The following is a 23,554-nucleotide window of genomic DNA, read 5'->3' as shown; positions in this document are numbered from 1 at the left end:
AATCTGGGTTCCATGTAAATACTCATCACACGAATCAAAACAGTGTTATTGTAGAAAAAAAAATATTTTCATAAATATTTTCTTTCACTTTCAAATATTCAAAACTTATTTTAAATGCATTCTCATGAATTGCACACAATGGGGGTATTATAAAGTGGATTTTGGATTATTTTAATTTTAAAATCACCTTTTTTCTTCTTATGCACTAGTTAGACAAAATAGAGGATAAAGAGTAACATGAAATTGTAGATGAGACAATGATTTCGTATTTTCTTTAGTTTTTTTTTACTATTTTTTATCGTATTATTATTGTGGAAATTCATAAGTTCATAATCTGGATAACTATATATTCATGGAAAGTATGTGAAATAATAACATATTTAATGTTAGAAGAGATGTTTATAGAGATGATAGGACTTTGTTTTTCTAATTTTATGACAGAATCATGTTGCAGTATGGTATTTCAATATAATCATGCATAAAAAAATTATAGTTAAAAAACGAACTACCTTTTTTTTTAAATTTTAACAAAAAAAAGAGATAATATTATCATTTGAACATAATATATATCTCCTACTATGTACCCTATCATGTTATCCCGTGAACATAAAACATTTAATACAATTAAAGTATATCTTGTCATATCCTGAAACATTCATGTTCATATCACTTTGTACTGATGATAGTTTTAGAGTGCAAAGACAATTATCTTCTCAAGACAAAGTTGTGTCATCTCATTAAACAAAACTAGTTTACATAAAAAATGATCATATCTTTTTAAAATCATATGAAAAAAATTGCATTTAGTTTGAAGAAAATGTATTGTTCATTATAAAGAGCTTCTAAGAAAGTAAAAAGCATAATTTATACCTACCCCTTCCATGCCAAGAAAAATGTCATGTGCAGAACTTGGAAGAGCCGAAACAGTGGAAAAAATGCATAAACTTTAATGGCACGACCACATTGGTTTGGAATTTACAAAGCTAAATATAATAACAAAGGATAGTGTGAGAAGGAGAAGTTGATAGTATAAACTGAGCATGGTTATCTCCATCTAGATGTTGTGATGAACTTGATTAGGGACATCAGGTTGATTATCCAAAGGCATGTATTGTGCCATAATTGCTCGTATTTCTGAATCCATGTATCTCTGCACATAATTATTTCAACAAAAACATTTACAATGAATTCTGGGATGAATATGCATAAAAATGGTGCCAACAATTTAATCAACAAGACTCAAAATAAATAAATGAAACTCAAAACTTGCAACAATCATACCTGGATTCTGTACTTGTAAAATGCATATCCTCCAGAAACAGCAACAACCACGATGAGCATAATCATCCAGATGCTCACCCCTGAAGCAGAATATGCTCCTGCATTTTTAATGATATCAAGAAATTGAAAATGTCAACAGCTATACAAAGAGTATCTGCATAGGTAAGATTGAAATAAAAATATTGAAGTCTTTGGAAATTATGTACAGACAGGCAGAATCTTAAACTTCAGCACTCAGCAACATACAAGAATAATACCTACAACACCATCAAGATAATGGAAAGCATACTAGAATTTTCCATTTGGTTTAAAATGCAATTATGAAGCTCACAAGCTTCTCAAAGAAAACCTTGACACTTTACAGATGGAAAAGGAAAGCCCAATGAAGCATTATCCCTTAGTTGAAATGCTTATATACAAAAACATCCATTTAGCAAGGCAATTTTGAAAGTGATCCAGAAAAAAGATAGAAAAACTAAATAAGCCTCACCTAGACATGTGTCATTTTCTCGTGAGTAGAACAAACCACTACCGCATTTGCACTCATAACTTCCCCAGGTGTTTTTACATTTGCAACTTGGGCATTGGCAGGCTGTTTTCTCTTGGCACTCATCAATATCTGCAGCATAATCAGAAGCAGAAATGTAAAAAAATGATTACTAACAACTGCAGAAATGTAAATCAAATCCAGCCACTCTGTTCCACCAAGAGGAACCACTCTCTCATTTGTGCTTATCATTTGCCAAATACTACAAAACCACCAAATTTATACCTTCACATGACTTTACTCCATCACCTCTGAACCCAGGAGGACATGTACAGCCTTTTCTGTAGTCATCCTGCATTATTAATGAAGAAACAAATGACAATGAATTATCTATCATATCAGTTTTACTCCTGTCCCTTCTAACCAAAAACATGCACAAAAGGATGACCGAGACAACTAACCAGACAAGCCGTGTAAGCCTTGCCACCTTGAGATCCCTTCCAACAACCACCATTGTTGAAGTCACAGCTCAAGGTTCCCGATGCTGTTAAGAAATTCAAATTCTCATGAGAATGAAGCGCATAAAAAATTGAAATTAGCAAGCTTCCCAACCTCCCCGACTCATAAACAAGGTAGAATGACAACCGTGGATAGAGATTAGGAGTGTAAATGGAACAAAAGGAGGTACAACTATAAAGACCAATTTGTTGGGATGATGATGATGAGTGTGCTGTTTGGCTTGTTTCTGGAATAAGTAGATTTTAAAATGTGTAGAATGGAGAATGAAGCAATTTATCTGAATTCAAGAACTATTTTACCTTCACAGTGGGTATATCCATCTCCAACAAATTTCACACTTTGTACTATAGGGCATTCACATACTCTTCCTCGGAAAGTGTCCTGTAATTAGAAAAACATAAGTAGATGGTTAAAACCAGAAGAAGCAGAGCCCACATGAAGTAAAAACCATAAAATGTGCCTGACAAGGTTCAGTCAACAAATACCCTGCAAGCAGTAATGTTAGAGGATTTTTCCTTCCAACAACCACCATTGTTTACCAAACACTCGTTTGTTTCCATTTCTGCAAAAAGTAATCAGTAAAATCATTAGCATTTGAACAAGATTGGATTTTTACATAGTCAGCTACCTACCAGTACACCTACGATTTTATCTGGATCAAAATCTACATAATTTCTTCAATAAAAATTGAAAAACGGAAGCATCAAGATGAAAAGGAGAAAGAAATTTTAAATTTTCACCAACTTTAGAGCTACCAAATAGAGACACTGCTTGGTGATAGATAAAGGGTAACAAACAATTCAAATCATTTGAAGCAGTTATATATAAAGCAAGCAACTATAGAAGCAGAAAAGAGTTCCTGATGTCACAGATGATTTCTTCTGAAGAAAGGGAGGGAGGGGGGAAGGTTCAAGGAGGAAAATAGAAATTAAAAACAAAAAGGTAAGGAGAAAAGGACCTTGAGTTAAGCAAACTGATGGTTCAGTGGTCTCTAGGAAACCTGCACAGAGTGCCTTGAGAACAGCGGGTCTTGACAACTTACCTAAAAGCAGTTAAAAAGACATATTATAAAATATAATATAAAGCAGCAAATAGAAGTCATCTAGAAAAGCTTCCTCGGACCTCTATACTGTCTGTCGTTTATAATAAGAGTAGGCAGTATTGTGACATCACCACGAGTGCCTTTGCCAATCTGCAACCCAATTTAGAACAAATTACAATACACTCATAAAACAACTTCATGGCCTAAATGAAAGGAAAACGCAACAAGAATAACATAAGTAAATGTTTGCATTTTAGAAGGCTAACCTGGGCATCCTGCTCAGCCTTAAGAACAGCATTTTCAACATCTGCATGGGGATCACCAACACAGTCCTTAATCTTCTTCAGATCAGCACCTGTAAAGTATACAGATTTGGGGGAGGAAAAATATCTTCATTAGAATGATTTGATAAACCTCTTTGAAAGAACATTTGAGATAACAAAAGAAAAGATAGTTTAGTTTACACTAAAAAATAAAATTTTTGGAAAAGAAACTATAATTAGGTATATGATTCTTTAGTTGGGTTTGGAATGATGACAGTGATACTTCTATCAGCGCAGATGCAAATTTTGGTTTGTTCATCCTATATATTATAGCTTCAACATTTCAGAATGTGTTTATTTAAAGGTTTGTAAAGTTATGCCTGGGAAAGAAAAGTTGGGAATGTGGCACTCCCATGTTTGATACAAGTTCAAAAACAAGTCCTGAGGAAAGTTAGAATACTATCTTGTTCTTAATCTTCATGCCTATGGTGAGGGTGGGTATGAGATGTTCTTTTATAACCCAACTAATAATTTTCATTTTCTGTATCTTGTTTCTCTTATCATTTGACTTTTTAAAAATATCTCCAGAAATATTAATTTTAATTAAACATATTTTGAATTTACCCGGGCATCATTCTCATTCAATTTTTTCTGAACAATGCCAATCCTTGGTTTATAATAATATGCCTTCCAACAAATGCCTCCTCAAAAAACAAGGCAATGCCAGGGACGCTAAATTATTAACAGAAAAAGATTGAAACCACGAAATTAAAAGAAAATATTGTTTGAAATTACAAGCATCATATGATTTTTCTTCTTGAGCAAATTTTTGCAACCCATTCAAAATCAAACACCAAACAGAAACAAAAGATAGTTCCGTAAAGTATGCAGAGAAACATGAACTGCCCAACGTACCAAGAGATTTAATAACTTCATCTGAGCATTCTTCTGTGTACTTGTTCTCTTTCATGGGGCAACGAATTGAAAAGTCGGTAACATAGTCCCACCACTTCCAGGGCCTTCCACTTTCATTTGCCACTTTATAGAAGCAAGCTTGGCGTAAGTTTTGAACAACAACATCTTTGCCATCATACCCTCTACTGAAATCTTGCTCGGGATCTGGAGCACAGTACCTTCCATTGTTTATGCATTGAGACTTGCACTGTTTGCTCAAGAGAAATGCTTCAGGACAAAACCAAGTTATATAGCGAGGTGTAAACTGAGTGAACCCGTTCTGCTCGAGCAGCTGAGCTACCCCTTTAAAGTCCTTCAGAAAATTAATTAGACTGTCACACTTTGGCCCACACTCGTCATTGCTATTTGTCCATAACTCATACTCAACTCTATCATCTGGATGCGGAAGAGCCTCTCTCCAATCAAGATTCATGTTAACCATGTCCCCATCAGAGAGAGCTTTCTTGATGCTATCCCCGAAGGATTTGCTGATAAGAGCAGAAGGAATACTAATATTGTCCACATAATCATCATTTGTACCTTTCCCTTCTTCAGGAGTGTCCATAGTGATCAATGTTTCTGCCTTGTCATCAGCTACAAGAATAGCTGCTGCTCCACCATTCTGTGCATTCCATGCCTTCAAAGTGAAGTAGCAATCTACAAAAATGGCCAGAGAAAAAAATTTAGAGGGTTGAAACAATTTTGCGTGGCTGTGTTCCTAACAACCTACGCATGGATATCAGCATGGTGACATACATTCTTGAAATAAAATAGGTATCATACCAGAAAAATGTCCTTTTTCTGTTTCTTTTGTAATGGTTCCACGACAATTGATACTTTATCCCTACTCCATCACCACACCCAAGACAAAATAGAGAGCGCAAAAATTAGGGCCTGTTTGATTTCCTTCTTATTTTTCAGTTTTAGAATCTGTTTTCTACAATTATTTCGTACTACTCAGCAATCAATTTCTCATCCAAAAACTAAAAACAGTTTTTAGTTAAGAATAGAAATCAAACACACTCTTAAACACAAAAGAAATTATGCATTATTTATTTACACTAGCATTCAATGCAACATTTATAACATCTTTTGCAGCAACTCCCAGTAAATTTACCAACTACAATAAGTAAAAAATGTTCCTAACTTACTAGAAAACGGCTATTCCTTATTCAATTAATTGAACAACTAACCAAACTTTCCATCTCATGCCATCAGAAACAAAAAACAAACAAAGCAATTCTGATCAACAACATGTTCAAAAATACCACAATCATATGCCATTTCCTTTTTGGTCCCTTTATGTGATACTCACAAAGTGGAGAAGAATTTAAAAGCGATGAGAATTTCACCTCCACGATCCACAAGAAGAAAAGTGGGGAACACTCCTGGCTTGGACTGAAAATTGACATCAGTGAAGTTGAGGCACCCCTTCTGATTCACCTTTGGGTATACCACAGAACCAACCAATGTTCCTCCATACTTGGGAACCCCAAAATTTCCAATTGCACATTCATATGTCCCCTTCAACGATGTGGGTGCAGTCACTCTCAAACTGTTCTTCTCCACCACAAACCTACCCACAGTACACTCCAATAGCAAAACCCAAACACACAACAACAGACTCAGTTTTGTGCCCATCTTCTCCTTCTCCTTCTCCTTCTCCTTCTTCTTCTTCCCGCACAAGAAAAGGAAGAAGATCAGGATGAACAGGTAAAACTGAAATTCAAAGTGCAATTAATGTAGAGCGTGATCAAAGGGCGAAGACCCAGATGAGAAAAATGAGAAGTGAGGCAGAAAAAAGAAGCTTTTGAGTTCGATGGAGGTTTATGGCGTTCTGGGTCAGCAGAGTGATGCGTGGGAAAGGAAAAGCATCGAAATCTTGAAGGTGTCGAAATAATGGGGAAGACGTGTCAGTTAAGTTCAACTGTAATAGGAATCATCGCCGTCGGAGATAAAAACAAACCAACCAAAAACCAAATATTATGGACAAATTTATTTATTTAATTATTATTGTTACTATTATCGATGCTTCTCTATATCTACATTTTCAGTTCTTAATAACTCTTCGAATTGTATTTTAAATTCTTCTATCACTTCTACTTACTATTACGCCTGATGTAAACGATTATTTTATGTGATTTTTACTTATAATAAATAAATAATTTTAACTTTATAAATTATATTATAATAACTTTTATTTTTATTATTGATAACCACGTTATAATTTAATAAAAAGATTAAAAAGATAGATGGAAAGAGAAAAATAATAACCAAAATTGGAAAATATCTTTGACTAAGAAACATTTCTAAACAAATCTATTGTTTGAAGATAATTCTTAAAATTGTTCAGCTTCAAATTCTATTTATATCTATAGAACATAGATGTTGTATAGTTTTACTCTTTATTGATGTTAAATTCAGTAACTAGTGCAACAATACATTATTAAACAATACAAGTAAATATAGTTAACTGAATAATATCCGAAAAAAATAAATATTAAATTAATTGTTAAACAAGAGTTTATTTACAATTAGTTATTCATCATTAAATTACGTATTCAAGTGCGACTTTGTCAACATCAATTTCAGAATAATGAAGTAAATAAGAATATGTAAAATGTGTTGTCCATGGACAGCGTTTGGCTTTGAAAAAAGAAGAAATATTGGGATTTTTTTATGCTCTAATGTGAATAATTTCTTTTAACATGATAAACAATTTCTTAATGACTAATTTTTTATTAATTTTTTCTAAAAATATAACTGGCCATTTAATAGTTTTTGTAATTATTTTGAACTAATTATTTGTTTTTATTTTAAAAATGCTTTTAATAAAACAAAATATTTTTTTATGTATTTATTTAATTTATCTATTTAAAAGTAAATAATTTAAATTAATAAATTTTATCTAATTTTTAAATAAATATATTCTAAAATTGTTTATTGATTTTTTTTAAAAATTTAAATAAACTTACTTTCTTTTTTATGGTAGTACTTGCTTAGTTACATTATGTTCATTAATTTACATTTTGACCTAAACACGTTGCCCTTAATATGATACATAATTAGAAGAGATCATTAATTATTTTTTGCTATAAATTAACAGTTTAGTACAACTAGCATATTAATAACGTATGATTGTTTTCATATATATATATATATATTATGTTATTTAATAAGAGAAGAGATAAAAATCATTAAGTGGAAGATTTTACTTCTCTGAAATAAAAGAATATGTTATAAAGAATAAAATATAGTAATGATTGATGATTAAATGATAACAAAAATGTATTATTTTATTTTTTATTAATTCTTGATTTTAGATCAACAGATATTTTAATCTATACTATCCTTGTTTTAAAAAAAATATTATTTGTGTTAAAAACTATTGTTTTATTGTTCGAAGGAAAGATAAATTAATAATAAAAACAATTTTTATAAATAAAGTATTATATCATACACTAATCCATATATAATGCATACCCATTATTATATTAATTAAAAATTTATTTTTAAAAGTTACCCGAAAATTGAAAGTTTCTTTAACTTATATAATATAATGTTTATCAAAATTTATATTATCCTTAACATTCACCAAAACTAACCTAATATGAATTATTACTATTATTATTATTTTATTGTTCATTCTTATAAAATTTGACACAAAAAATTAAGACAACTTAATCAACACTTAGATTAAAACACTTCAGACTTTAAACCAGAATATTGTATAAAAGTACATTATTTTAAATATTCACCTACCAAAACTTACATTTTTAAAAGATTTCAACCATCATATTCTAAAATATTCCACTTATTATATCATTGATGGATTATTATTATCAATATAATCATATTATATAATTATTTTCATTATCTAATGTAATTATTATTATTACTATTATTATGATGATAAATATATTGTTATATATTGTGGTCATCATGAGGAGGTCTCTGCTATTGTGACTGTACCATCCCCGTCGTTGGTGCTAAAAAATCACTTCTCCTCTCTTGATGGTTTAGACACTACAGATGTGGGAGGTGATCCTTATATTGGTACGTCTACTGCCATTGTTGAACCTCAGAAGGCTAAATCTTCTGCGGATGTTAAAGCACTATCGTTGGACATGCAAAATCACTTTTCCTCTCTTGATGGTTTGGAAAATACAAATGTTCTTTCAAAATTTTGGGCTGATCCCAACGAGATGGAGGAGGATGACAGTGATACTGGAGAGGAAATAGTTTGCACTAAAAGAAAACCAGGGAGACCACCTAAGAAGAATGGTAAATCCAAAAAAACTGCTAAGGCAGTTCTCTCCACAACGTCGCAATGAAAGTCTCTTCATTTTTCTGGAATGTTAGAGGATTGGGAAACCACAAAACTGTGGAGATGTTGATTAGTTTACTCAAACTACATAAACCTCTTTTGGTTTTTCTTGCTGAACCTATGGTGTCGTACACTAATGCTTTTGAAGTTATTTTCAAATCTGTTAATATGCATTTGGTGGCTACGTCTCCTATTGTTAATAAAGCCGCTAAGCTTTGGTGCTTGTCGGTTCCTAATTTGGTCCGGAATTTCTTGGTAAATGAACAATTTATTTCTGTAACTTGTCATTTGCATGATAAATGTTTTAGTTTTGCAGGTGTTTATGGTGCTACCACATACGTGGCTAGACGGGTTTTGTGGAGGGATCTTAGTTCCTTCATAGGGCCTTGGTGTATTATGGGTGATTTTAATGCTGTGCTCTCGACGGATGACTGTAAAGGAGGGGTGACTCCTAATCAAGTTTCTTGTAATGAATTCCTTGATTGGATTAATACTAATGACCTTTCTTGTATGCCTTTTACTAGAACTTGCTATACTTGGTGTAATGGAAGGAGAGGGCTCCATAGAATTCATAGAAGATTGGATAGGGCGTTATGTAACGGAGTGTGTTTGGATGAATGGGATTCTTGTACTTATCAGGTTCTTGTTAAAAATTGTTCAGATCATTCCCCTATTCTTACTAGTCTTGCTAGTAATTCTTTGAGGAAGGTTAGCAATTTTCGTTTCTTTTCTATGTGGCTTCAAGACGCTTCATGTATGAAGCTTATTCATGATTCTTGGGCTAATAAGGTTGTTGGTTGTCCTATGTTTATTTTACATCATAAGTTAAAAAGGTTGAAAGTTGAGCTACGTGACTGGAATAAAAATTCTTTTGGCAATGTTCACAATGCAGTTCTTCTTAAACAGGGTCTTCTCCTTGGTATTCAACAAACCTTAGAGACTGCTAGTATGTCTGATATTGATGGGCTTCTCTATCAAGAAAGGATCGCTAAGGAGGAGCTTGATCATGCTCTTCACTGTCAATATTTGTTTTGGAAAGAAAGGGCTAAAATGCTTTGGTTTAAAGATGGGGATAGAAATACTGCTTTTTTCCATGCTGTGGTCAAGAGGAGGAATAATTATAGTGGAATTCATCGTCTACGAATTGATAATGTTGTTACTGAGGATCCTACACTCATTGAGGAACATATTTTGGATTTTTATAAAACTCTTTATGCTGAGTCTATTTCTCATGATCTGGATATAGACAATATGGAAGATTTTATTGGTACTTATATTCCTGAGTTGGTTTCCTCTGAGGAGAATATGATGTTGATTAAGTGTCCTGATTTTTTGGAAATCAGGAATGCTGTTTTTAACCTTAATGGCAATAGTGCTCCTGGTCCTGATGGCTTTGGTGGTGTTTTTTATCATTCTTGTTGGGATATTATTGGGACAGATGTTTGTAAGGCAGTCCAACAGTTTTTTAAACAAAACTGGGTTCTCCCTGAAATGAACAGTAATGTGGTATCTCTTAAAGATTCGGGGTGCTGAATCTATTAAAGATTTCAGGCCGATTGCTGTTGCTAATTTTAAATTTAAGATTATTTCCAAGATTTTGGCAGATCGGCTTGCTCTTGTGGCTGCCGGAATTATTTCTCCTAATCAGTATGGGTTTGTGCAGGGCAGACAGATTCAAGATTGTATTAGTATTGCCTCTGAAGCTATTAACTTGCTTTCTAAAAAGGTTCACGGAGGCAATGTGGCTTACAAAGTTGATATTCACAAAGCCTTTGACACTCTAAGTTGGAAGTTTTTACTATTAGTTTTGTCACGCTTTGGTTTTCACTCCTCGTTTGTCGGTTGGATTAGTACTATTCTCCGTTCAGCTATGCTTTCTATCAGAATAAATGGTAGTTTGGTGGGTTTTTTTCCTTGTAGTAGAGGTGTTAGACAAGGTGATCCTTTGTCTCCTATACTTTTTTGTCTTGCAGAGGAAGTTCTTAGTAGAGGTCTCTCAAAGCTTGTGAATGATAAGAAGATTCTACATATGGCTAGTCCACAAGGTTTTCTCACTCCCTCTCATATTTTATATGCGGATGACATTTTCATTTTTTGTAGGGCGGATAATAAGTCTCTTAGAAATTTGAGTAATTTTCTTAAAACATATGGTGATTTCTCTAGCCAATATGTTAATAATTCTAAGAGTAGTTTTTTCACCATGGATAATTCTACAAGGTTTATCACCAAAATTCAGCGTATTCTTTCATGTAGTCCTGGTTGTTTGCCTTTCACTTATTTAGGAGTGCCTATCTTTGTTGGTGCTCCAAGGGGTCGTTTTCTTCAACCTTTGGCTGATAAAGTCAAATTGAAGTTAGCTTCTTGGAAAGGTAAATCTCTTAGCATGATGGGTCGTGTTCAGTTGGTCAATACGGTGATTACGGGTCTTCTAGCTTATAGTTTTAATTTGTATAAATGGCCTGTTTCTCTTCTTAAGCAAGTTGAGCAGTGGTGTCGAAATTTTATTTGGACTGGTGATATTTTGAAAAAAGGTATAGCTACTGTTAATTGGGATACGATTTGTTCTCCCCTTGAGAATGGAGGTTTGAAAATTATTAACCTTCACCATGAAAATAATGCATATCTTCTTAAGCTTGCTTGGAACTTTGCTTATAGCAACAAGCCTTGGTCTTTGCTCTTGAAAGCCAGGGTCCTTAAATCAAAATACGAGTTTCGAATGGTTTATAGATCGTCATCTCTTTGGCCAGGAATTAAGCAGTTTTATTCTACTATACTTGATTATACTTCTTGGACTGTTGGTACAGGTTCTCTTATTAATTTTTGGAATGATAAATGGTGTGCTACTATTTCTTTAGCAAATATTGCAGGATTATCTGATGGTGCTAGTAGTTCGGATACAGTCTCTCAGTTTTGGACAGGTGCTGATTGGAATATTCCATTGTCTTTACAGCATATGCCTCATCTTTTTCGTCATATCAGGGTTAGGACAGTACAGGATATTCCTAATTGGATTCTAGATGAGTCTGGTCGTCTCACTCTTAAATCAGCTAGGACTTTTTTCTTGGATCCAGGGGTTTCCTGTGGTTGGGGTAAATTTATTTGGTCTTCATATATTTCGCCTTCCAAAACTCTTGTCCTTTGGAAAGTTTTTCATGGGCGGCTTCCTACAGATCAACATATTCAAAATAAAGGTTTGCATATTTGTTCTATGTGTACGCTTTGTGAAAAACACGAGGAATCTATTCAACATTTATTTTTTGAATGTGCTAATGCTTTGCGTATTTGGAGTTGGGTTCAACACATTTTTCCTACTTATCATTTCTCTAATAAGGATGATTTTCTTTCTTTTATTAAGAGTGATGGTAGTTCGTTGGTTAAATTGATTAAGCTAGCTGTGATAACTTTTTCTATTTGGATGATATGGCGTATGAGGAATTATGCTCGTTTTCAGGATAAGATTGAGGTTTCTAGGGCTATTTTGGTTATTAAAGATTTAACTTGTCTAGTGGGTAATTCGTCTAAAGCTTCAATGAAGAATGATATGTTCGATTTCAATGTGCTCAAGTTTTTTGGTATTAACACTCGTACTGGTAAAGTTTTACGTCCTCTTCCTGTTAGATGGGAGTTTCCTTCACCAGGCTGGGTTAAAATTAACACTGATGGGGCTGCTAGAGGGTATCCTGATCTTGCTACTTGCGGAGGTATTTTTCGTGGGAGTATGGGGGAATTTATTGGAGCTTTTTCTGCATTTCTTGAAGTTCAGACTGCTCTGGTTGCTGAGTTTTATGGGGTTATACATGCTATGGAGGAAACTCAAAAGATGGGGCTTACTAATGTCTGGTTGGAATGTGATTCTGCTTTGGTTTGTGCTGCGTTTACTGCTAGGACAACTGTTCCTTGGATGCTTCGTAATCGATGGAATGCTTGTCTTACTTACTATGGGAAAATTAGGTTTACGGTTACTCATATTTTTCGTGAAGGAAATGCGTGTGCTGATAAGTTGGCTAATTTAGGATTTTTTTCATAGAGAGCCTTTTCTTTGGTATAATAGGCTTCCACCTTGTCTATTCTTAGAATTCTTTATGAATAGGTATAGTCTACCTATGTATCGTTTTTGTTAACATATGGGTTTTGGTATAGTCCCCCCGTATTTTTGTATTTTTTTTTATTTTTTTTATTTTTCTTTTGTTCAATAATATTTTTTTCATGTGATGGTAAATGATTGTTGTAACTTGAAGTGTCAGCCTAGCTGAGATCTTAAGTTGCATAGTGATACCTAACATGGAAGCTTTTATTTAAAAAAAAAAATATTGTTATATCGATAGTGTAACCTACTTCTATCAAATATAAACATAATGTAAAACTTAAGTTATTACAAATATTCTTCGAAATATAACAATTATTAAAACTCTATTCATATAAATAAATCCTACTGTGCTTAATGTTTTCTTTCTTACTTACTACATACGTATTTGGTATAAAAAATCATAACTATAACAACGTCACAACAATATAAAATAAAATATGTGGTAGTTTTTTTATTAAACATATAATATTATTAAATATATCAATAATATCAATTATTATTAATCTAAGTCTAAATGAAAGATTAACAATTTTTTGAAAAACTAATATTAAATTAAAATATAGAGATAAATACTTTAAGAAAATTCAATAATTTATTCTCTTAGTAGATATATTTTTGACAATTCCAAGTGATATAGTGAGGTGGTAATTTTTACACTTCCAATTGAGCATTTAGGTCTTCAACTCTTAATTTAGTGTATGAAATCTTCCATCAACTCTTCACCAAATCAATATTATTAGAATATAAATATTTTAATCAATCTCGTAATTTAATATTTATACCACATCTTAATAGCTATATTTAATAACTACTAACAATTACAAGAGATTGCGTTAATATCATGTATATCTAAACATACACAACATATCATCAACCACACACCAAGTGATATTTAGAGTTTATAAAACATGTTGCACATCATTCATCACATATCTTATTTAAATCTTCTTATCTACTATATACACATATACTGAATACTACTCAACTCCAAAATACATCAATTGTACAATAAATAAATATTCTACATCATGTGACTCTTTCTTAGCTAACCGAACTTTCTCCCAGCTAACTTTGATTTCGTTTGAGCGTCAAGATTCTCATTTGAGCTAAAATTCTTTCTAGAAAAGACAGATGTTTTATCTTGATTTTTTAATTGAACGAGAAACATCTTACTCGAGCGAAAATTTCTCACTCACACTTTTACTTGAACAAAAAATATCAGAAAAAATCAAATAATATAGTACCTCAAAACCCTTTCAAAATTCATCCAAAATATATTCTATCAATTCAATAATTTTTAACAGTTTAAAACATAATTTAACACTACAATATCAATTTACAACCCGTATATATCTAGTATATTCAAAATGACTACTTGCAACCCAAAAACAACAACGTAACATTACCATAACCCAAAATAAATTTAACCAGATAAAAATTCAATTTAATATTAACAATATCATTTATAGTCAAAAATTAGAATTTTATAGGTTTTAAGTTGCATTCACACAGTGGATCAATACTCCTACGCCAACAAATTCTCTTTAAAAAATAATTTAATATAAAAAATTAATATTGAAAATATAAATAAAAATAAAAATAAAAATAATTATATTTTTTATAAATTAATATTAAAAACATGAATTAAAATCAGAATAAAATATTATTCTAAAATTTTAATAAATACAAAAATTATACATCTTAGTAAAAATACATTAAAATAAACTAATGTATAAAATATCCAAATTTAAATTAATAATATTTATTTAATTTAATATTTTAAGATTTTTATTTTAATTATTTTTTTAATAAAATTATAAATATTATGACATTAAAAATAATATATTATATTAAGATATCAGTTAAAAAATCATAATCAATTATACTGCAATTTTCCTTTAAATCCCTTTTTACTTGCGGAGAAAAATAGATAATAATTAGAAAAATGGATTATAATATTTTAACAGTTTTTAAAACTATTGTGTAAATATCAAACTTAAATTAATAATTTTTTTTAATATTTTAATATTTTTTTTTAATTATTTATTTTATTATAGTAAAATTCTAAATATTATAATATTAAAAAGTAATATATTATATTAAATATAATACGGTCTGGTTATTATAAGTTTGTATAAAAATGTATTTCAACATGTTTCTAACATCAAAATGTTTAAAAAAGAAAAAAATGTTAAAAAGAGAAAAGGAAATTCAAAAAATAAAAAAATAAAAAAATTTCAGTATCTATAAATAGGAGTGCGAGCCTTCAGATAGCGCTTTGAAGCTAGAATTTCTGGACAAAACATCTTCTTTAATGTTATTTGATTAAAGATAAAGAAGTCATGATGATAAAATTTTGGTGTTATTTAATTAAAGTTAAAGTTGTGCATATGTGTATATAATTTTTATATCAAAATTAAAAAAATATTAGTTTGTTATTATTAATAAACGGTGGACTGATTTAATAAAAAAATTAGCTATAACAAAAGTAGACACTATAGTTAAATTTTTAAAAATTAACATTTGTTCTTTTATAAAAAAATAAGACATAGTTGATTTTTTTTTAAATTAACAATTATGTAATTATAATAAAATTAATATATATTAAAATATATGAAAATTAATAAGGTTTGTAATTAGGTTGTCATGCAAATTATGTTAGTTTTATATATTTATATATTCATTTAATTCAAAATGAGAATTATTGGTTTAGTTATGACTCAACTTTCATGCCTACTATAAGTCAATTTCAATGGTTTACTCATTTTTTCACATGATATATCATACATTCAATTTTTGTTCATTTAATACACATACAATGAATTATATTAAAATAATTAAAATATTAAATTAACTATTTAAATCAACCCTACAAAGTTACACAGTAGCAAACTTAAGAATTTTAAAATATTTAATATTTTCACTAAATTTTTTATTAAATACATTACAAAATAAAGATAACATATTTTTTAATATTTCATTTAAAAAATTAGAATGAATGATTTCAAACAAATCCTCCAACCAAAATAATATAATATTTTATTAATTTCTATGTTTTTAATATATGCTATTTTGGCATAATTGTTATTTTTAACAATGAATTTACTTTTTCATAAATAAGATTTTAACATAAAAATTAATAAAAAAATATCAATCACTTTTTAAAATAAAACCGTATGCATGATAAAAACAACTTGAAATTTGAAAGAAAAATATTAGAACATGACTTTAATTTTAATTAAATAACATTAAAATTGTGTTAGCAACACACCTTTATTAATAATTAAAAAAATTAATTAATACCAATTATGTTAAGCAAAATCGTAGTAAATCTATTTCCATAAAAACACTAAAGTAATATTTTTCAATACTATTTTATTATAATTTTAAACTAAGTGATGTTTTGATAATATGACATCTTTAAAACGAAATTATATCATACAAAACATGATTTATTTATATATTCAATTTTTTTTTAAATTTTTTCATTTTTTTTATAATGTTTAATTCAAAATTGCACAATAAAATTCCCTAATAAAAAGGTGCTTGATACACTCCTAACTATAGAGGGATGTAATAACAATACTATTTCAAGGAATAATTAAATACAAGGTTTCAAAGTTGCTATATAAAATAATTCTGACAGTTAATTATAGTTAATGCTGTTACATATGATTGAAATGCCAACTATTTAGTTAGGTTTTTAAATATGCTGATAATGTATTTTTGTGTGAATAGTGACACATGCATCATGTGTATGCCCACTAATTTTTAACATATTATTTTGTGTAGAATCGCCTAATACTCTATTTGACATCTTTTTCTTTATTAATTAACATTTATTAAAAACTAAATAATAAGTGAATTTTATTAAATAAGAAGTATATATAATCCACAATTTTTTTTTGAATAAATTTGATCCGCATGTAAAAATATGTTAATTTGATTAATATTTGTAATGTCATCAATTATACATTATATTGAGAAATGTAATAATTATTATCTTTTCAATAATATAATTTTTTTTTAAAGATTTATGTATTTTTACTAATAATAAAAAATATAAATAAAAGAAAGTATTAGGATATCTCAACCCTTACGCAAAACCTATTTTCATAAGCTAAAATTCAAACCTCACAAGTATATAATTACTCTAAAAAACATAAACATAAATTACGCAAATATTGAGTAACTTCGATTTTCATTTCTCACCATAATTTCTATAAAAAAACACAACAATGACCTATGTCTACCATCTTAAAAAAAAAAACCTAACAACATAACAGTGCTCGGATCGTGGCGTGTAATGCTTGTAGTTTGGACTTTAACATGAGTTTATTTTGATTTTTGTTTAGAACTTTTCATTTGGAAAACAGAGTAAGGTTTTCTATGTCACTTAATGTTATTATGAAATATTAGATTTATAGGTTGTGCTAATGAAGTTATCTATTTATGATGTTTTATTAAGTTGGACAAGTAGAAATAGATGATAATTGTTTAGGATGTGATGCAGAAGGGTTCGGGTATCCTTCTTATTATTATTATTTTTTTCTTACTAATAATAAAATCATATCCCATGACAATAACAATAAAAAATTGTGATTACTAATTTTTACCCAAAGACACATGCTTTTAAAAAAAAAAAACTTATTCCAATAAGATAAAGCAGCATGCCATCATGAAAAATCTACAAAAGTCTCATTAGTGTATCTAACCAAAGAGTTGATATACGTTATTTCAAGTAAAAAGATATAATAATGATTTCAATATAAAGTGGTGAATTTTGTTTTTATTTTGTGGGTGAGTAGAGATGAATTGTGTAAATTATTAGAATCTTTTCTAGAATTAATTTAATATTGCATTGGATTACGTGTTCAAATCTGAATCCAAAAGTGAAGAGAATCTTGAACATTATAGTTAAAGCTTGTATAAAGATATGTTTTATAGTCGAACTCTATTTTATTTGTAGAGTGAATTTAGATAATCATATTAATCATTAACATTCCAAATATGTTTAATTTGTTTTTAAGTCTTTATATTGATATAGATTATTGATTATTAAATATAATAATTAACATTATCGGAAATCTAAGCATACATAATATAAATGGTTTAACTATTACTTATTATACATGACATTATTCATGTGTCTTCATTTGCGTTAATCTTGTTCATCTTCGGTGGTTCGAGTTGTTTCCTTCTTCAATTCTGAAATTGTTGAACGTTGATGCGGTAATATTGTTTTTGGGGGAATTCCAGATTGAGCGGAACACTACAATTTCTCTTCGGTTCGTGTTCGCTGAAGTACATAAGTGCTACTGTTGCAGAGCGATTGCGTTGAGGAGATTGGAACTGCAAGAGATCGGTGAAAGTGTTTTCTATTTGAAACTGTTAGAAGCATGTGCTACGCAACTGGAGCGCGGTGATTTCCGAAGAAAATCAATGTGCGGTGAAGTCCAGTGTAATTTAGATTTTGTTGAATTGAAGAAGTTAGAGGCATTGGTGGTGATTTGTGCGTCTTTAACAATTTTCGTTGAAGCAGTTGCTGAATGCGTGTCTAAGCGCATTGCTGTTCTGAATTGAAATCTGGAAACAATTTGCACGAGGAATGCGTCAGCTGAATCTGTGTTGATTTGTAAATGAGATCAATTCTGTTAGGACTGTTGAATCGGTTCAAATCCTGATAAATATGCTGGAATTGGTGATGAGTTGTTGAAGCAAGTTGGTGAAGGAGCTTTTCTTGGAATGGTGATTTAGAAACTGAGTTGATGATAGAATCAAATTATCAAACAAATGGTGAGCAATTATCTGTTTTTAAATTTTGGTTAAATTGATACTTGAATTGCGTATATTGAAATGATTTTCAGAAGTTTGAAATAATTGAATTGCTGGAATAGAAATGAAATCAGCTGAAATCTGATACTGAAGTACATTCTGTCTTAGAACCATTATGGTGCCAACTGTTTGATGAATTGATTCATTAGAATTGGTGCAGATTTTTGTTTTCCAGCTGTGGAAATCTAAAAGTAGTTTTATTTGTTTGCAGCCGCACAGTTTTGGTGCAAAATTACTGAGTTGATGTTTTCTTACAGCTGAAAATTTTTTGTTAATTCAATTTTGGTGATTTGGAATCAATGGCCAATTCAGGTTTAATTTGGTGATCTGCAACTTGAATTTGTTGTTCAGTGTTGAGTGCAACTGGTGTAACCCAATTGGTTCAAATCAAATAGTGCATGTGAGGCAGCATCAGGTTGATTTGGAAGTAAATTAGTGCAGTAAGCGAATTGAGTTCTGCAGAACTGGAATTTGCATGGGACCGTGTCAGGTAAGTTAATTTGGCTAATTGATTTGGAATTGATTCATTAGCATGGTGCAATATTCATTAGTGAATGGTAAAGGCTTGGAGAAATTGTAGGATGACTATGGAGTAGTCATACATTGATTCATAAATTTTGTTTACAAATTTTTTAATCCATTCTATTGCCTATATGTAGTTGTTTCATTTGTGTCCCTACTATTGTTTTTAGTCTTAAATTTTTATTTTGAATCTTTAAAATTACTCAGTTGTCATTTAAATCTCTTGAGTTGAGTTTAGTTTTCTTAATTAAGTTTTTATTAATTTTAAATTTTATTAACTTTTTGAGATGAAAATTATCTTTAAGGACTTTTTTGTAATATAACAAGAATTTGAGGATATATAATATATTATATTAAAATATCACCGTTAAGTTAAAAAATCATAATCAATTATGCTGCAATTTTGTTTTAAATCATTTTTCACTTGTGGAGAAAAAAATAGATAATATAAATAATTAGAAAAATGGATTATAATATTTTAACAGTTTTAAAACTATTGTGTAAATATCAAAATTAAATTAATAAAATTTATTTTTTTATTTTTTTAATATTTTAATATTTTTTAATTAATTATTTTATTATAGTAAAATCCTTAATATTATAATATTAAAAAGTAATATATTATATTAAATATAATACGGTCTGGTTTTTATAAGTTTGTATAAAATGTATTTCAATATGTTTCTAACATCAAAATGTTAAAAAAGGAAAAAATGTTAAAAAGTGAAAAGGAAATTAGAAAACGAAAACAATAGAAAATATTTAAAAAAAAATTGGAATGAAGAAGAGTATCTATAAATAAGAACGCCGAGCCTTCAGAGAGCGCTAAGCTAGAATTCCTGGGCAAATGATCTTCTTCTCCAAAGAGTTTCAAACAGCAGATAAAGTATCCGATTCAACGATGCAGACGCTAGAACAGCTATACAAGGGTTGGCCGATCCCCTCCCTTCCACTCTCATCAAGGTTTGAATTTGGTGACTCTGAGAAGAAGAACAAGATTGTAATGCAAGAAACAGTGAAAGTGGGAGAATCCATGGAAAAGATTAATATTTCCCCTTTTGAAGTTGCATTGATAGTAGATGACTACCTCTGCGCCAACAACTTATTCCAAACACGAGCCACCTTCCGCATGGAGGCCTCCTCCCTCTTCGCCGCTTCGCCACTCATTCAGGTTTCACTTCATCCCTTAACGATCCACAACTCTTTTTCTCCTTCTCACTGTGCACACTTCTTTAATTCTTTCATTTCTGTTTTCTAGCTATCCAACACTTCCGCTGATTATAATTTGGACAAAATTCTCGCTGATTATATATGTTTGAGAAGACAAAAGATAATCTTGGATCAGGAAATGTGTGCGATCACTCAAGAAAAATATAGAGTTCAGAAGTTGTTGGATGACATGCACAATGCTGTCAATACTTACAATGTCTTTCTTAGCCCAATCCCAATGAATGTCTCTTCTGGTAAAAACTTCTTTCCCTGTTTAATCGTCAATTCAAAATTCTGGAATGGTGTTTATTGTTTTTAACTCTTATTTGTGAGTAATTGTGGTTTTCTTTTTTGTTAGGTGTGTGTACTGCTACCACCGCCCATGTACAGAACACATGCAATGTACTGTCGCAGCAGTCTACCAAGAGAAAAAATAGTGAAGCTGAGCCTACAATTGCAAAACGACCTCGTGGCAGACCACCTGGGAAGAAAAATCAATTTCGAGGTATAATTATAATTGTTTCTGTTGAGTATACATGTTTTTGTCATGTTATCAATTTAATTTTTACACTTACTTTATCGTCACCCTCAGCTCTAAACACGCTCCCATTGTCAAGGACTCAACCACAATCCACCAACTCATCAATTCTTGAAACACAGACAACCAAACAATTTTTTCAGCCTGCTGTTACAACATGTAATGAGGATGTTGTTTCTCATTGTCAAAACAGCAAAGTTATGGTTGATCCTGAAAAGGAAATTACTTATAAAGACAGCCTTCACATTTCTCCTATCAATTCAGATACTAACAAACAATACATTGCCTCTCCTATACCTCAAAGTTTGGAAAATTCAATACCAAATGAGGTTTCCACCCTTCACAAGGAAACACAGAACCACCAGTCAGACATGAATTTATCAAGCATTGATTTTGATGTGGATTATTGGACAAACTTCTCATTTGAAGACAAGAAATTTTTGGATGATCTTTTTTCTGATTATCAACCACCTTCAACTCATTCCGAGGGTAACGCATAGAGGAATTTTTTGATGCTGCAATCTGACACAAAGGGGACCTGCTGTGCTGTGGATAACACTATTCTTTAGTTTATTAGCTTTTGGTAATTAGATAAGGCCAATATAGTTTAATAGCTTTTGATCATTAGATAAGGCCAATAAGTCGATCTTTCACTGTCTGTACATTAGTTCTTTGTAAGAATATGTTGTACATGAATAAAGTTTTCAAATTGTTTCATTAAAAGTTTATTTCTTTTTATCTTTCGATAACAGAAATAGGACTGTCTTTCTTCAATTGTTCAGGCTTTGGTTAATGTAATGAATTTATCCCACCACTCTCGTTATATATTTTAAAATTTTGCAAGAGTTTTTTAAAAATGAATAAAGCTCTAATACTTGGTTTGGAGAATGATTTTTCATACTGCAACTGTTGCATATTTCTAGTACTTGAGAATGAAATTAAAAGTTCATTTGAAGGTATAGTTGGCCAGTGCTTCACCCATGATTGAACTTCGAAGTGCTAGTTTTCAAATGGGATTGTGGTAGATTATGTAAAGCCATTCTTTTAGATGCAATTTCAGTTTGGATCTAATGGCATGCTTGGTGATTGGGAGGAGAATTTGACTGTAATAACTTGTCATGGTGATTGCTTGTGTAGAGAAAGAAGTTAGGTACAGTTCTCAATCTATATTTCTAGTTGTTTAATGATTATGCAGATTTCAGTTTTGCTTCTAACTTGGGAGTCTTATATTTTAGATCATTGCTGCACACATGTGCTATTTAGTCATGTAGTTTATATTACTTCTTCAATCCTAAGTTAAAAAATCAGAAGTTGATTGGATTGTGTAATTTTATGCATTAAAGTTTACATGCCAACTTTTAATTGTATAGGATTTTGTTAAGGTTTATATTCTGACAGTATTATGTCCCACCCTACATATTGAAACATAATTTGACAAGTTACTGACTTCATGAACTATGGAATTGACAGTTAATTACTGATATCCAAAACTAGCGATTCTTCATATGAATATGACATCTCATGTGTACGAAGATATCATGAGGATGACAGAAAACATGAGTGAGAAGTATATATGGTGCGTCTACAGTGTATAAATGTTTTCTCAGGAATTGCAAGTCAGTGCCTATGAAGAGGATCTATTCTCACTATAAAGAATTTGAAACTGAACTCGAGTTGGCAGCATTAAGCACAGGAAGGCTACTCTTTGTCCCCTTATGGCCGCATCCTGTTTTATGACTACATGGAAAATGACACGGGATCTTCTTCATGGTAAATCCAAGCTATTTCAAGTTTCTTTTGTTTTTCAAATCTATTGATCCCATGAGAAATAGACCACCATATTAATACTGCATTTGTGGTGCAAGCTTGACCAAGCTTAGCTCATTTATGCTTTTAACTACAAGTTTGCTTTAATTTTTGGGTAAGACTGTCACATGATGAGACAAAGATATAAGATTTTCAAGTGTTTTTAGTTTTTTACTAGTAAAGATCATTAAGGAGGAAAACATAACCTTTTAACATTAATCTTTTAAGAATTTAGAATTTTTACTTGTATTTTCTCTAACAATTAGTGTTGTTTTTCATTTGTAAGGTTTACATTTTTTGTAGGACCTTTTTATGTCTCACATTTTGCTCTTGGTATTTCAGGCTTCTCTATTTTGGCGAAACCTTTTGTATACAACTAGTTAGACATTGATTACGGTGGGTGGAATACTTCAGAAACACTGTTGAATGAATTGTCATTCTTGCCTGATACTTTCAACAGAATGTAAAGGAAAGAAATTCTCGGAAGTTAGATGTTTACCATGAAATTAATTATAGATAAGCCAATATGATCTATCTTCCACTGATTGTATATTATCTCTTTCTAGTAGGAATATGTTCTACCTCCTAATGAATAAAGTTTTCAAATTGTTGAAAACTTTTACTTGTTTATTTCTATAACAGAAATAGAACTGTCGTCTTCAAATTTGATTTTAGTTACTTGCG

The 23,554-nt window shown here is 30.6% G+C and overlaps 2 protein-coding genes across 8 annotated transcripts; one reads left to right on the top strand and one right to left on the bottom strand.

Moving 5' to 3' along the window:
- Nucleotides 1-774: 774 nt before the first annotated feature.
- On the bottom strand, nt 775-6,543 carry LOC137823557 (vacuolar-sorting receptor 1-like). The gene is made up of 12 exons (XM_068628743.1): nt 5,899-6,543; nt 4,508-5,203; nt 3,596-3,684; nt 3,410-3,479; nt 3,246-3,329; nt 2,773-2,849; nt 2,587-2,668; nt 2,230-2,312; nt 2,054-2,120; nt 1,772-1,900; nt 1,282-1,379; nt 775-1,150 (listed from the first exon to the last, which is right to left on the bottom strand). Exons 1-12 carry the CDS (start codon nt 6,185-6,187, stop codon nt 1,055-1,057), a joined length of 1,860 nt encoding a protein of 619 aa, XP_068484844.1. The 5' UTR covers nt 6,188-6,543; the 3' UTR covers nt 775-1,054.
- An 11,545-nt stretch (nt 6,544-18,088) lies between these two features.
- On the top strand, nt 18,089-23,491 carry LOC137825955 (uncharacterized). 7 transcript variants are annotated; one of them, XR_011083386.1, is made up of 8 exons: nt 18,089-18,404; nt 18,503-18,756; nt 19,108-19,285; nt 20,225-20,488; nt 20,576-20,780; nt 20,885-21,031; nt 22,535-22,834; nt 23,213-23,482. XR_011083386.1 is itself a non-coding variant. In XM_068631773.1 (7 exons), exons 3-7 carry the CDS (start codon nt 19,271-19,273, stop codon nt 21,562-21,564), a joined length of 1,077 nt encoding a protein of 358 aa, XP_068487874.1. In that variant the 5' UTR covers nt 18,089-18,404; nt 18,503-18,756; nt 19,147-19,270; the 3' UTR covers nt 21,565-21,787. The 7 variants fall into 7 exon arrangements, 5 of the variants coding, with proteins under 5 accessions (XP_068487874.1, XP_068487872.1, XP_068487873.1 ...); XM_068631773.1 differs by lacking the exons at nt 22,535-22,834; nt 23,213-23,482 and adding an exon at nt 21,119-21,787 and having other exon boundaries at nt 19,147-19,285; XM_068631771.1 differs by lacking the exons at nt 22,535-22,834; nt 23,213-23,482 and adding an exon at nt 21,119-21,787.
- Nucleotides 23,492-23,554: the final 63 nt, after the last annotated feature.

The sequence above is a fragment of the Phaseolus vulgaris genome, chromosome 8, assembly GCF_000499845.2.
Source record: "Phaseolus vulgaris cultivar G19833 chromosome 8, P. vulgaris v2.0, whole genome shotgun sequence".
Classification (NCBI taxonomy): domain Eukaryota; kingdom Viridiplantae; phylum Streptophyta; class Magnoliopsida; order Fabales; family Fabaceae; genus Phaseolus; species Phaseolus vulgaris.
Note: the sequence above shows the minus strand (reverse complement) of the source record. Positions and strands in the feature narration are given on the sequence as shown.